The sequence below is a fragment of the Trachymyrmex septentrionalis genome, unplaced genomic scaffold (assembly GCF_001594115.1).
Source record: "Trachymyrmex septentrionalis isolate Tsep2-gDNA-1 unplaced genomic scaffold, Tsep1.0 scaffold53, whole genome shotgun sequence".
NCBI lineage: Eukaryota > Metazoa > Arthropoda > Insecta > Hymenoptera > Formicidae > Trachymyrmex > Trachymyrmex septentrionalis.
Genome location: NW_017305705.1, coordinates 138,978 through 153,162, shown reverse-complemented (window position 1 = coordinate 153,162; position 14,185 = coordinate 138,978). Strand labels below are relative to the sequence as shown.

The following is a 14,185-nucleotide window of genomic DNA, read 5'->3' as shown; positions in this document are numbered from 1 at the left end:
CGATAGCGGTGGCGCACCAATCGCGTGACGCGACACACCAATCGTCACGCGCTCGTCATCCTATTGGACGCGCGTAACCATCGCAATATGGTATAAATACTCGTCGAGAACCTGCCGAAGCCACACTACGAGTGGGAACATCGTACGAATCACGTCGCTCCGTAATCTTTCGGTCTTCACGTAACTGTAATTATGTCGGGTCGTGGCAAAGGTGGTAAAGCTAAGGGAAAGGCGAAGTCGCGCTCTAATCGTGCTGGACTCCAGTTCCCCGTTGGTCGTATTCACAGACTTCTGCGAAAAGGAAATTACGCCGAGCGAGTCGGTGCTGGCGCTCCGGTCTATCTGGCTGCAGTGATGGAATACCTTGCTGCTGAAGTATTGGAATTGGCGGGAAATGCCGCTCGCGACAACAAGAAGACCAGAATCATTCCTAGGCATCTCCAACTAGCCATTCGGAATGACGAGGAATTGAACAAGCTGCTGTCTGGTGTTACAATCGCTCAGGGTGGCGTACTGCCGAACATTCAAGCAGTCTTGCTGCCAAAGAAAACTGAGAAGAAAGCTTAACTGCAGCAATTACAAACGGCCCTTTTTAGGGCCACTAATTTTCTCATACGAAGAATATCTCATTTGCAATTTTACCATCACCTTTATTATATTTCCTTTAATTCATATACACTTTTATCTAGTCAATATAAATTATGTAAAAAATATTCGTATTTTTTTTTAATGTCCATTTATTCTCGATTATTATAATATAAATAAGTTATATGAAAACCCGTAATTCAAAAGTGCACGAAGTATTATAATTCCAAAATGGATAACACTATTCGTAATTTAGAAATTAAGCACCATAATGAACAATCTAGAATATATCAGTTATGTTGTAAATTACACTAAATTCGAAATACTGCACAAAAGCCCTTTCATATGCGTTAGACTCATAGGGATAGAGCATTCTATTAATTTCATCCCTCACTATTGCAAATTAAGTTCGTACTAAATAAATTTATTGAAAAAGGAAATATATATGAATTAAATAAAAAGAAATGTAAACCTTATAATATTGTATCGCTATAAATCTAGCCTGTCTTATTTAATTGAACATTCTGTTTTCATTCAAATTTAGCATAAATGTAAGGCTAGAAATATTTCACTTATGAATTTCACTTAACATTTTTATTTATAAGTGATGGTTTTAAGAGTATTTTATTATCTCTGAGTAAAACAATGTATATAAAAAATAAAATTTGATGCAAAAGATAGAAGTTTTTTATAAGTTGCAAATTACAAATGTAATATCAGATTTGCAAAAAAAAAAATATTTAATTAAACTGATGAAAAAGTTCACGAATTGATGTCATATTTAAAAAAATCATAACTTTTACAACTAGGATGCCATAAAAAAAGAGTACATATATACTATATGTTAACACTTTAAAAGATGATAATCCGGGAGCGGAAGAAGCAATACATTGATTTGATAGATGTCTTGTAAATTGGTCAAAATAATGTAAGGTTATCAAATATTAATTTGACAACATAGGTAGAGATCGTTTTGAATAATTTGGAGAAAAATTCACGGCGAATAGCGGTTGACCATTTTCACCCAATCGTTTCATTTTTACCCTTCCGAATAAGATCTAGCATTTCAAGTATCACATTATCGATTGTTTGTATCGGATTTTTTCGCTTCATCGTTAGCATTATCTATCACAGCGAGAACGGAGTCATAGTTCTTACTATTGATATCTGTTAATAACGTTGTTATTTTTATTTCTACAAATGTGTTTTACTTCTCAAAGATAAATTTAAGAAGACAAGTTATAGTTACAATTTTTTTGAAATTTAAATATATGTATATATGGAGTGTTAAAAAAATATTTAGCATTTATATGGTAGATAATACATACCATACTGACAAGAGTAAAAAATCTTAGTAAACATAGGTCGAAAGCTCAACCATTTCTGAAATATAAATATTTTTGTATGTTAGCATCATAAATGAATTACTTGTTATATTACAGAAAGTATTTCACAGTTAGTGAAATCTTCTATTACGAAATATGTATGAAAATTGAATGAGGATATACAAAACGTAGTTTATAAACACTGAGGTAAACATCGCATGCGACACGTAGAAGCCAGTAAGTTATTCATAATGCTAACATAAAAAATGTTTATATCTCAGAAACAATTGAGTTTTCGACCTATTCACTAAGACTTTTTACTCAGTATGATGTGAACTGTCTATCATATAAATGTTGAATGGTTTTTTTAACATTCTATATAAATTTAATTATAAATTTAATGATAATATTATGTACATTATATTAATGACATTTTATCGAGAAAGATACTTTTTATTATATACAATTTCTTTCTTATTAGTTTTTATTTTATTAAAAAGCATACATATTCTGAAGTTTATAATCTTGTATTAACCGATTCTTGTGTAAATCGATTTTATATATTGTAGTAAATCTATTTAACTGGATACACTTCGATTTCTTTTAAATTTGCTATAAATGTAAATTTACATTATGCTGATCTCTTAAAGCTTTCGATAAAACGTGAAATACTTGAGCAAGATGTAAAATTTTATAACGAATTACAATGAACATTATTCTTTGTAAATAGAGCATTTCTAGTTTTATGTTCCTTCTTATCGCACTTGCTTTTTATTGCTAATAATTCAGTAAACTTGTTGATGGAAAATAATAAAACACTTTTGCAAAAATATTTGTTTTATTGTTTCATAAAGTTGAGTAGATAAATTTATAATTATTTAGATTAGAAGACATTCTCGAAGATCTTGATTTTGATTTGTTGTCAAAGATAAAACTTTAAGTCACTGCCTTAATAACTAGATGTCGACTTCCATAGTTTCTGAGATGTTTAGAATTAAAATGTAATTTTAATAGTAAATTTTCATCTTAAATGACAAATTCTGATAACCTCGACTTTGATATATGTAATTGTTAAAGTTGTAATAAATAATTCTTAAAAAGTTTTAATGTATGGTCACTATTTATTCAAAAGTGGTTAACCAAATAATTTTCATTGCATTTAAAAAGTATTTGTATTTATTATTTTAAGTATTTGTTATTTATATTTGTAAAAGTAAATGTATTTATAAACTCATGTGGAACCATTTTTGCATTAAAAAGTGTATGCTTAAGTAAAGTAATTGTCACACTCTCTTTGGGGACTATACTACCAAAAAACTAGATGCGTATTTGGACTGAATTTCACTTACAATTAGTATGATAATATCAGTACATTATATATAAAGATATTATACGTGCGTTAAAAGAAAGGTAAAAAAAAAACATAGATTCCGCAGTTAATCTTTTCTTGTTAAAAATGTAATTATCAATCATGATCAGTCCTTCTTACGATAAGAACAATATTTTTCTATTTTTGTTAGAACATCTTATAATTTCTTTGATACATTTTTATTCCGCCAAAAATATATTCATCTTTATAATGTTTTTATGTAATATTTTTCTATATAAAAACATTTAAATTCAGTATAAAAAATTTTCTAAACTCATTAAATTCGTATAAATTTTAGAAATTTATATCTGAAAAAAAAACAAATAAATAACTAATTATTAATATTATTCACACTTGTAAGAAAAACTGAAATATTTTTTTAAATTTATTATATATAATATATATATTTTTCCCTTTTTAATTTGAGACAAGATGTTATAAAGCTAAAATAAAATAAAATAAAATTTTCAAATGATACCAGAAATTCTATTTGAAAAATTTGCATATCTATAAATAAAAAATTTAACTTGTTTTTAGAAAAGTTTAAATAAATAAGAGTTAGTTTTTTCACATAGTTATATCTTTCGAATTTATATTTGAATATAATTTTCCTTCTCCTTTAAATTATATTGTATTTCATAAATTATTTGTATGCATTGACGCATTGAATAAATTATATAAAAACAAGAGAATATTCTTCAATAAAATAAAAATCCAACAAATGTGATTAGTGTTAAATGATTTGTTTTGAATGCAAGTGCTTATTTGTGACTTAGAACGAAATACTATGTAATGTATATAATTTTAAATTATCGATAAGGCCATAATAGATATAGTTAAATACATTCAATAAAAATTATATAAATGCAATTATAATATTATCGATGATATCAGAATTTAGAAAAATGTCAACTCAACATGTATTAGTAAGCCGTATTATTGACATTATAAAGATTGTTTTTCCATGTTTGAAAATTTTACAATTAATGTACACATTTTTAATAAGTAATACATATAAAGAACTGTTAAAATTAGTCTTTGTAATAAGATAATACTTTTCAAAGAAAAAAGAAAGAGTTATATTTTCCTTGCACAATTTCAGCGCTACGGCTACGCTATTACACTACTACAGCGCTGATTGGCTATTGGTATAGGAGAGGGGATACGAGGCGCTGCCTCTCACTTATATAAGCATGGCCAATACGAACTACGGCAACACTTTCCGTCGAGTTCTCACGGAGTTAGCATCGTTGATCGTATCCGAGTATAGTTCAAGATGACTGGTCGCGGTAAGGGAGGAAAGGGACTGGGAAAAGGAGGAGCAAAGCGCCATAGGAAGGTTTTGCGTGATAACATCCAAGGTATCACCAAGCCAGCCATTCGTCGATTGGCTAGACGTGGCGGCGTCAAGCGTATTTCTGGCTTGATCTACGAAGAGACCAGAGGTGTCCTAAAAGTCTTTCTGGAAAACGTCATTCGTGATGCTGTGACCTATACCGAACACGCCAAGAGGAAGACTGTAACAGCTATGGACGTGGTCTACGCTCTGAAACGTCAAGGAAGAACCCTCTATGGTTTCGGTGGTTAATTCTATCACCGCTCTATCACTTCTCAAAATCAAGTCGCAACGGCCCTTTTCAGGGCCAACAATTTGTCAATACGTCGGAATTTTCTCTAAAAGCATATTTGTGTGCTACATACATAACTGAAATAATTAAAGGTTACGTATATATACGTGCTCTTCAAATTTTAGTGAATGTTTAATATAGTGTTCTGTGAATTCGTGTTTTCAGATGTGAAGTATGTTTTATATTTCGAAAAAAAATTGTTGCAAATCCCGTTTTTTTTTTCTAATTTCAGAAGATTTTGATGTTCACATAAAAGTATAAACTTTGAATCGCAAACTATTTTTTACTATAATTTGTATAAGAAAATAATTTAAACTTTTAATTTTAATATATATATATATATAAAATAGACTTGGTTAATTTATCATTTTCTAATCGATATCCAAATTTATACTAAAAAAAACGGAACTTGGTGACAGTTTTCTTTCTGAATTTATTCTATGCTAAGATACACAAATTGATATTATAAAAAAATCGAAGAGAGCATTATACTAAACATTCATCAGAATTTTTGTTGGCAATATTAGAAATTAAAGCACTTAAGAAATAAAGAATCTTATATTTTCTTTCATTCCGATTCAATTGATGTAGTAAATCGCGTTAGAAATTAATATTATTTCAAATATTTATTGTTATGGGACGGTTTCTACAAACAAATAATATATATGGTAACAATGTTAACTTACATTAATGCATTTACTTCTACAAAATATTGAAATGTATACACGTGCAGTTTCGAGTCGATATTTGTCAATTTAACAGTTTTATAATTTATATTAATATATTTTTACGAACATTAACGATAAATGTGACAGTCGAATTACTCGTTCATTGTTGGGCGGAGCCTTTTGCATAAGATATAAGAGAATCAACGATCGATATTTATAGTCTTCTTATTTTAAGACAGTCCTAAGTAATATTTTAAGATGCTCATACGCAGAGTGCCGTACTAAAGCATAGATCAAGTGCCTAGAGCAGCAAATTTTAGAAAGATTTTTTTAATTTAGCATTGATATGGATGATTTTAAGTCACTATAGATAAATGAGAGAATTTATAGTGAAACACGATCCATAGTAAAGAAATATTAAATTTGCTTTCTGTTCTTCATATCGAATTTATTATCACGAGCTTAAATTACGATGATATCGATAAATTTGCTACATTAAAATGTGAAGAAAAAGACCATTTTAATTATAACATATTTTAATTTTTGTAGTTTTATTTTCTTTATATTTCAAATAAAGAATTTTTTATGGCAAGATTTCGAGAAAATCAACTTTTTAATTAACTTAATATAACTTCTGAAAAAAATTTTGCCCAGGTAATATCATATTTTGTAAAAGGTCGCTCGAAAAAAAATATTTCAGCTCCTAGGCGCAAAACGGATTAATGCGGCCCTGCTAATATTGCTTTGTGATTGGCTTATGACATCTTAAGACTATTTAAGACGGTCTTAAATATAAGAACCGACTATGAATACCAGCCTGAGGGTTCTTCCTTTCCATGAAAGGAAGGACTCTGATTGGTTGATTTTCTTACACGTTATGCAAAAGCCTGTGCTCTCGGTTCTTGCCCTATAATACAGTCAGTACGTAGCTTCCACTGCTGCAGATAAAGAGAAAGCTCTCTGAAGCGAGCGATCGGTTCTAAACGCTTGAATACGCGGATACGTGAACACGATTAGAAGACAAAGAGAGGTTTATAGTTCTTAGTTGTTTCATTAATATCGACTGGCCACCATTTTTATTCTCAATGATCAGAAAAACAAGGAACGAAAACTTTTCGCGAGAGGAGAAGGAATTCGTCGTTCGATTTGTGAACGAGCATCTAAAAATCTTAGAGAACAAGAGCAACACTTCGGAAGTGTACTTGAAAAAGCGCGACAAATGGCGGGAGTTAACCGAGAAATTGAAGGCGTTTGGGGTCGTAAGAGATTGGAAGGAAGTGCGACATGCATATCAAAGATGGAAGTGGTTTGCCAAAAAAAACATTACTGCTTTACAAAAATGGGGCGACAGTGTACCAGCGAGTATGTCACCAACGGAATTTGATTATATGATATATAATGTATGCTCTCAAGAATTTGAGGATGATGAGAGTAATTTTTCGAATGAATCCGAAAATAATGTAAGTGAAATAGGAGCACGGGGACGTAATTTTTTTTCTAAAAATAAAATTGAAAAAATGTGTATATAAAGATGTATTTAATTGTTCTCTAAATCGTAGTACAATGAGGAAAATGTTTTTTTCTAATGTATGATATTGTATAAAGAAATTTAAAATTTGATATAATTATTTTAATATAAATAATAATTATAAATTTTATGTATAATAAATCGTAAAATTTTGTTTTAAGATATACTTTTCAAATAGTAATTTCAAATAAAAAAATTTAAATATGTTTCTTCTCACATTTATATAGTTATAATACAATTTATTATGTATAAGCATATCCTGTACAGTAATTATATTTAATTATAGAGTTTTGAATATAATTAACATTATAATATAATTCAAATCATTTTTAACATTAATTTTGTTTATAAATTGTAATGTATTTGAATATAACGAATAATGTATTTGAATTTAAATGTATTTGAATGTATTTGAATTTAACGAAATGGGATACGAGGGTCACAAATGGAGGGATCTTGCTCAGGAACGGGAACAGGGGCGGGATTTGGTATTTGCGGCAATGAGCTTTCGAATTCCTAACGCCTAATAATAATAATAATAATGTATTTGAATATAAAGTAATTTACAATATAATATAATAAATAGTAAATATATATAAATCTAATGACATACATATACCATACGGTATGTATAAACAAAAAATAAATAATAAATAAGAACTATTTACATACGTACAAATGTAGATATTTATATATTTTTTATGTTTAGCATGTTACGAATGAATATGATGAATTATCTAATGTATCACATTCTTTTGACACAAACAGGTACATATATCACATTATTTTTCTATATCTAAATCTTGCTCAATTATTAATATTACACTATTCAATAGAATAAAATAGAATTTATTCATTTCTGTAAATCTCTAAACTATAATATCAATATAAAATCTGTTAATCTTTTGTTTTATATCAATAAATTATAAAATTTTTAGAATTTTATTTAAACAGAGAATTCAAAATTAATTTATATGTATAATTTAAAGTTCGAATAATTCCTTGCAAACAGCAAAACAATAAAAGATAAAATTATATGAATATAAATATATAGTTAATTATATAAATTATTTAATTTTTTAGTGGCTCTTATGTTTCTCACCCACTTCAATTCACTGAAAAACCTATGGAATATACAAATGAAATATTAGATAATTTGAAGGTAATCATTGCAGATTGCGAAGAAACATTTGAATATTTCACATTCTTTTATTCATATTTTAATTAATTCTTTTATTAGATAAAAATGGAACAGACTGATGAAGATTTAGCAAAGACATGCGAAGAAACGAGGTATTATAAATTTGGAACGTAATGTGTGATTCAGTTCTGTAAATTTCATGTCTAACAGATTATAATGCATAATTCTTTTATTGATTCTTTAATTATCCTTAATAAAAATCTCAATTTTATCTCATGCTTATTGATTATTTCATTTTAGATAATGTTTATATATGTATATAGTATAACTTCAATATATGAAAATTAGTAAATAGAAATAAATCGATAAAATAATAAAATTACGTCTCTTTTCAGAATTGACAACATTCGTGTGCAAAGTACAAGTGCCCCGGCAAATTCGACAAATGTTACGAATGTATCCAGAAAATCGTCTTTTGATGTTGGTGAATTCGTGCATAAGAAACAAAAAATCTCTTCTAGCAATGATCAAAAAGCTAACAATGGAACATCTAATAACGTTAATAGTGATATTGAATTCAAAAGGCGAGAAAACATATTAAAATTGAAACTTCTTCGCACTCAGCTTAATAGAGAAGAAGAAGAGAGCAAAATCAGAATGGAACAAGAAAAAATCAAGCTAAATATATTAAAATTACAATTAAAAAGAGAAAGAATGCTTTTGAAAAATATGCAAAGTTCTTCCTAACATGTTATTTTATAGACATATAAAATAATAAATGTACAAAGTTCTTCACACGAAACGTGTTAACCATGACGTGTATCTGTTATGATTTAAAATTTTCATAAATATAATTTTACTATACATTATACGTTTGTTTGTTCATTAAAATATTTAAGATACTGAAATAATTTTATGTAGGATTAGAAATAAAACGAAAATATAAATTTTGCGAGCATTCGAGTTATTTCTCGTTAAAAATAATTTGGGCCCTGAAAAGGGCCATTTGTAACTGCAGCGAGTTATATCCATCGCAGAACAATTATTTCTTTGCTGCGGCCTTCACAGCTTTCCCTGTGGCTTTCTTCGGTTTAGGTGTCTTGGTCTTTGCTGCAGGTGCTTTTACAGCCTTTTTTGTCTTCGAGGGTGACTTGGGCAGCCACTCCTTGGCAGCCTTGCCCTTCTTTCCAGCAGTCTTCGCGACAGCCTTCGAAGTGGCTGCTAGTTTCTTCAGACTCGTCGCAGGTTTCCTAGTCGTCTTCTTTGCGGCAGCTGGTTTCCGTGGAGCCTTTTCTGTCTGCACGTCCTTCTTTGTACCAGCCTTCCATACGTCCGAATTACCTAAGGCACGTGGCGCCTTTCCCTTGGACTTGGTGGGCTTAGGCTTGTCCGTTGACAATTTAAAAGAACCGGTGGCACCCTTACCTTTGGTCTGCACGACAGCACCCGCAGTAACGGCAGATTTCAGGTATCTCTTGATAAACGGAGCAACCTTCTCACCGTCCACCTTGTACGTTGACACTATGTACTTCTTGATCGCTTGGAAGGACGAGCCTTTGCGATCTTTCAACTCTTTGATAGCTGCTGTCACCATCTCAGAAGTTGGTGGCCGCGACGATATTTTCTTCTGCTGTGTCTTAACCTTACTCTTGCTAGCCTTCTTGGTGACTGCGACATTGTTCTCCGCGGTCTCGACAGCTGTGTTTCCACTGACTTTGTCCTCCATCTTCTGAATGTTTTTATGTCCAAAAACAATCGTTCTCACAAGATATCTTAATATCCCACAGAATGCAGAATGGTCGTTGGAAGGAAAGCGTTAACGACGTGCTTGTAGTATTCAGCGCACGGACCACGGAGAGAGCCCAAGCCAATATGTAGACTCGTTAGTTTCGTGGAAAGTGATGGAGCGGTAAACATACTTCGATTTTGCGACGTTATTTCTTTAAAATTAAAATCAGTAGAAATACACGAAGCAAATTAACACATAGCCACGTGTATGCGGTTTCATTTTCATCTTCATTAAATGTTTCCGCGATTACTGGCTCGCGTCCACGATGGAATTTCGACGCTCACGTATTTTCACGCCGATAGCGTAGCCTATGGAAAAACATAAAAATTGAACTTTTCCTTCAACATTTTCGATATTGTTCCTCTAGAAAAATGTGCCGACGGAACGGGCCCATCACCTCGATTAATCGTTTCCGTCCGATAACGACTCGTATCCCGAAAATAAGAAGCTTAATTCACGGCCTCTCGGGATACGCGCGCGTATAAGGTACACGAGGCAAAATGGCCTTGTTACTTCTTGGCTTAATGGTATATAATGCAAATCGATCCAACGGTTTATAATTTTTCTCATCGTCCGTTCTGTAATTTATAATAAACACTAAATTACTCATAAAATTAATCCTAGAATACTTATCTACGAAGTCGACGAGCGAATATCGCGTACTTTACGCCACAGCTACGTAATGCATTCTATCCGAGAATATAAGAAAAATCGATTCAATAATGTATCCCTGTTAATCGGTTTGTTTCAATAACAATGTTTATTAACAAAGTAGAAATTCATACTTTTAAAATAACGATAATTTTAAATTCCTGAATAACTTCTCGTTTTTTTTAAATCAGTTATGGTCATATATGACAAGCTTCATTCATATAATATGAGTACAAGTTAGTGACGTTAGTAGCGATAATAATACGTCAAAGTTATTAAAAATATTGAAATTTTATTATTACTAAATAATTTCTCTAAATATGCTTGTTCATAATATTCAGTAAAGCAAAAAGATTAATATTATTTTGTATACCTGTGTGAGATGCACCTTGTACCGACAGAGCGATATAGCAATACGATAACTAGTTTTTTCATTATTTGCAACTGCGAAATATTTCGTAAATGAAATAATGGAATAGATTATCCTAAATCCAATTTACATATCTCTTTATTATTAATAAACTTCATTATTAGCATAAAGAAATATGTAAAAAAATACATAATATACAATACATAATATACATAATATAAATACATAATATACAATATTTACATAAAAGTATAATTAATTCATCATTATATTCAAATGCATTCAGTAATCTTTTATTAATTTCAAATGTCAGAACATTCCGAATATTATTTCTCTAGAATATCTATTAGAATTTTGTCGTTTTACAGTTTCGATAAATTAATATAACGTATTTTATATTAAAGTATATAAGTGTGATATTAATATAGATAAATATCTCAAATAAATATTGGTATAATAGTAAATGTGGGATATTTTGATAAGGAATAGAATAAAAATGGATGTATTTAAAAATATTGATTTGATTGCTTCTATTATTTATCAGTTTTTTTATTTTTTAGAGTGAATTCATAAAGTATAAATATATTGTGCACTGCTAAATTAGTACCATGATAACTTTTTGTTCTACTTGGACATATTTTTGGCTCTTCTCAATGTTCACAAAATATCGTATTTTAATTAATTAACTACTATTTTTAATATTTTATATTTTCTAAATTTTATATCATCTTTTGAATTTATTATTTTATATAAAACTACATCTCTAAATTTAACTATTCGTATTTGTACAAAATTTTATTTTCTTAAGCGTTTATACATATATACACATAATATTAAAAATTATTTAAACAATTTAATAAAAAATATTTAAAACATATTTATTTGTTACACTGTTACGTATTCATTTCTAATTTAGATAGCATAAAAATAAAAAAATATTTTTAATTACATACATATGCTGTATTATATAAAAAAATTCTTAAAAAACATGGAATACACGTAATATATTTAATAAATTTTAATAAGTAAACATCAATGGATATATTATAAATAACATGAATAAATGAAGAAAACGGTATTTGGGCAAAGTAGATCTTGATACCTAGTAATATTTTTGTATAAATTTTTATAATTTCTATTTGCAAACTACAAGCCGATTATCGGCCTCGAAATAAGTATATAAACAATTTAAGGAATAATCATAATTTTAGGAATACTCTTTTTTTAATTATCATATTTATGAATATTCCTTGCGAATACATTTCGCAATCGTTGATAACTGCATATTACTTGTACCCTCGTAAATAGTACCAATTTTTACATCTCTATAATATTTTTCTTGAGGAAAATTGGTCGTAAAGCCGACACCTCCCATAAAGTCTATGCACTTTGCGGTGATACGACACGCGGTTTCGGACGCGAAAAGTTTCGCCATAGCCGCTTCCTTCATGATGTCCTTTTTAGTTTCCACCAATCTCGCCGCGTTGTAAACGAGCAATCTGGCGCATTCCAATTCCGTTATCGCCTGAGCTATTTGGTGCTGTAGGCTTTGGAAGGAGAAAATTTCCTGTCCAAATTGTTTCCTTTCCAACGTATACGGTATGGTCGCGTCTAAACATCCCTGCGCTATCCCAATCATCTGCGCGCCAATACCGATTCTACCTTCGTTCAGAAATCCAGCCGCGTACTTATATCCATGTCCGAACTTTCCCAACAGATTGTCTTTGGGTATCCTAACGTTGTCGAAGTATACCATGCAGGTGCCTGATGCTTTAAGACCCAACTTGTCCTCGCACTTGCCCACCGTCAGACCTGGTGTATCACGGTCCACGAGGAAGGTCGTGATGCCGCGATAACCGGCGGTAGGATCCGCATTGGCGAAAAGCATGAAAATCTGCGCTACGTCGGAATTCGATATCCACATTTTCGTACCGTTGATCACGTATTCGTCTCCATCTTTCTTCGCTTCAGTTTTCAAAGAGAAAGCATCCGATCCTGAACCAGATTCTGATAGACAGAAACTACTTACGGAATCCTGAGCCAGTCTAGGTAGATACCTTTGCTTTTGTTCTTCGGATCCAACTTTAAGAATAAGTGAATTTACCAAAGTGTTATGAATATCGACACATCCGGCTACTGCCGCGTCGACTTTGGAGATTTCCTCAATGGTTAAAATTGTGCTCATAAAGTTACTTCCCGTTCCACCGTATTCCGTCGGGATTTGGATACCCATCAAGCCGTTCTTGAATAGCTTTTGAAACACGCTGTCGTCTATCTTTCCTTCCCTTTCCATCTTTCGTACGAGCGGAGCGATCTCCTGCTTAGCCAGTTTAGCGACCATTTCCTTCGTCATAAGTTCATCGTCTGTAAACTGTGTCAGTGGACCTGTGCAGTGTTGAAGACGCGATGCATATAAATGTAATTGGCACGTTGTAGTCAGTTTCTGTTGTGTGCGGTGTAGAACGGTACGGAGTGTAGATGGAAACATAATTAACACACGACTTAAAAAAAATCGGAAAAATGGATATTCGTGAAGCGCGATAGAAACAGATGTCCCTCAATATCTATACACGCGACTCGTACTCACTGAAGACTGACGTCGAATCGCTATGTGATAATGGACTACGTTTAAACATATTATATGTATGACGTAGCAATCAGGAAAAACGTAATACGTCGAACATGATGCATATACAGATTGAAATTATCACAATGTATAATTAAGCAGCTGTAGAACAAAGGTTTTTTTTATTAAATTTCTTATTAAAAGTCAATAGAGAAAGAGTATTTATTTATACTCATAAATATTTACGAAAATGATTGCAAAATTGTCAGAAACTCACTACAAGTTGTTTCAACATACACATGTTATTGAAGAGATTAGTCATATATTGGTATTTATAGTTAGCTCTTATTTTTTTCAAGATCGTTTCTGTAACGGTTTTTGATATCTTAAAATTGTACTTAACACAGTTTTAAATATAAGATCTGATTATGTGAATACTAAGCTTACATTTATAAAAGATCATTTTCCCCCTATTCGTCGTCTATACTTACGTAAGTGTCATAGGCGTAAGCAAGCAAACATTTAATGAAATTTATCTACTTTTTTAAAACATACTGAAAATATA

The 14,185-nt window shown here is 30.7% G+C and overlaps 5 protein-coding genes across 5 annotated transcripts; 3 read left to right on the top strand and 2 right to left on the bottom strand.

Moving 5' to 3' along the window:
• The first annotated feature begins 141 nt into the window (after window positions 1-141).
• LOC108751924 (histone H2A-like) lies at window positions 142-666 on the top strand. Its single transcript, XM_018492413.1, has one exon. It carries the CDS (start codon window positions 193-195, stop codon window positions 565-567), a length of 375 nt encoding a protein of 124 aa, XP_018347915.1. The 5' UTR covers window positions 142-192; the 3' UTR covers window positions 568-666.
• A 3,845-nt stretch (window positions 667-4,511) lies between these two features.
• LOC108751975 (histone H4) lies at window positions 4,512-5,042 on the top strand. Its single transcript, XM_018492484.1, has one exon. The coding sequence runs from the start codon at window positions 4,556-4,558 to the stop codon at window positions 4,865-4,867; it is 312 nt and encodes a 103-aa protein (XP_018347986.1). The 5' UTR covers window positions 4,512-4,555; the 3' UTR covers window positions 4,868-5,042.
• A 1,173-nt stretch (window positions 5,043-6,215) lies between these two features.
• LOC108751972 lies at window positions 6,216-9,049 on the top strand. Its single transcript, XM_018492480.1, has 5 exons — window positions 6,216-7,035; window positions 7,813-7,871; window positions 8,187-8,265; window positions 8,344-8,396; window positions 8,640-9,049. The coding sequence occupies exons 1-5, from the start codon at window positions 6,661-6,663 to the stop codon at window positions 8,989-8,991; spliced, it is 918 nt and encodes a 305-aa protein (XP_018347982.1). The 5' UTR covers window positions 6,216-6,660; the 3' UTR covers window positions 8,992-9,049.
• A 171-nt stretch (window positions 9,050-9,220) lies between these two features.
• LOC108751973 (late histone H1-like) lies at window positions 9,221-10,040 on the bottom strand. Its single transcript, XM_018492481.1, has one exon. The coding sequence runs from the start codon at window positions 9,968-9,970 to the stop codon at window positions 9,287-9,289; it is 684 nt and encodes a 227-aa protein (XP_018347983.1). The 5' UTR covers window positions 9,971-10,040; the 3' UTR covers window positions 9,221-9,286.
• Window positions 10,041-12,252: 2,212 nt separating this feature from the next.
• On the bottom strand, window positions 12,253-13,675 carry LOC108751971 (short/branched chain specific acyl-CoA dehydrogenase, mitochondrial-like). The gene has a single exon (XM_018492479.1). The coding sequence runs from the start codon at window positions 13,540-13,542 to the stop codon at window positions 12,292-12,294; it is 1,251 nt and encodes a 416-aa protein (XP_018347981.1). The 5' UTR covers window positions 13,543-13,675; the 3' UTR covers window positions 12,253-12,291.
• Between the last annotated feature and the right edge of the window lie 510 nt (window positions 13,676-14,185).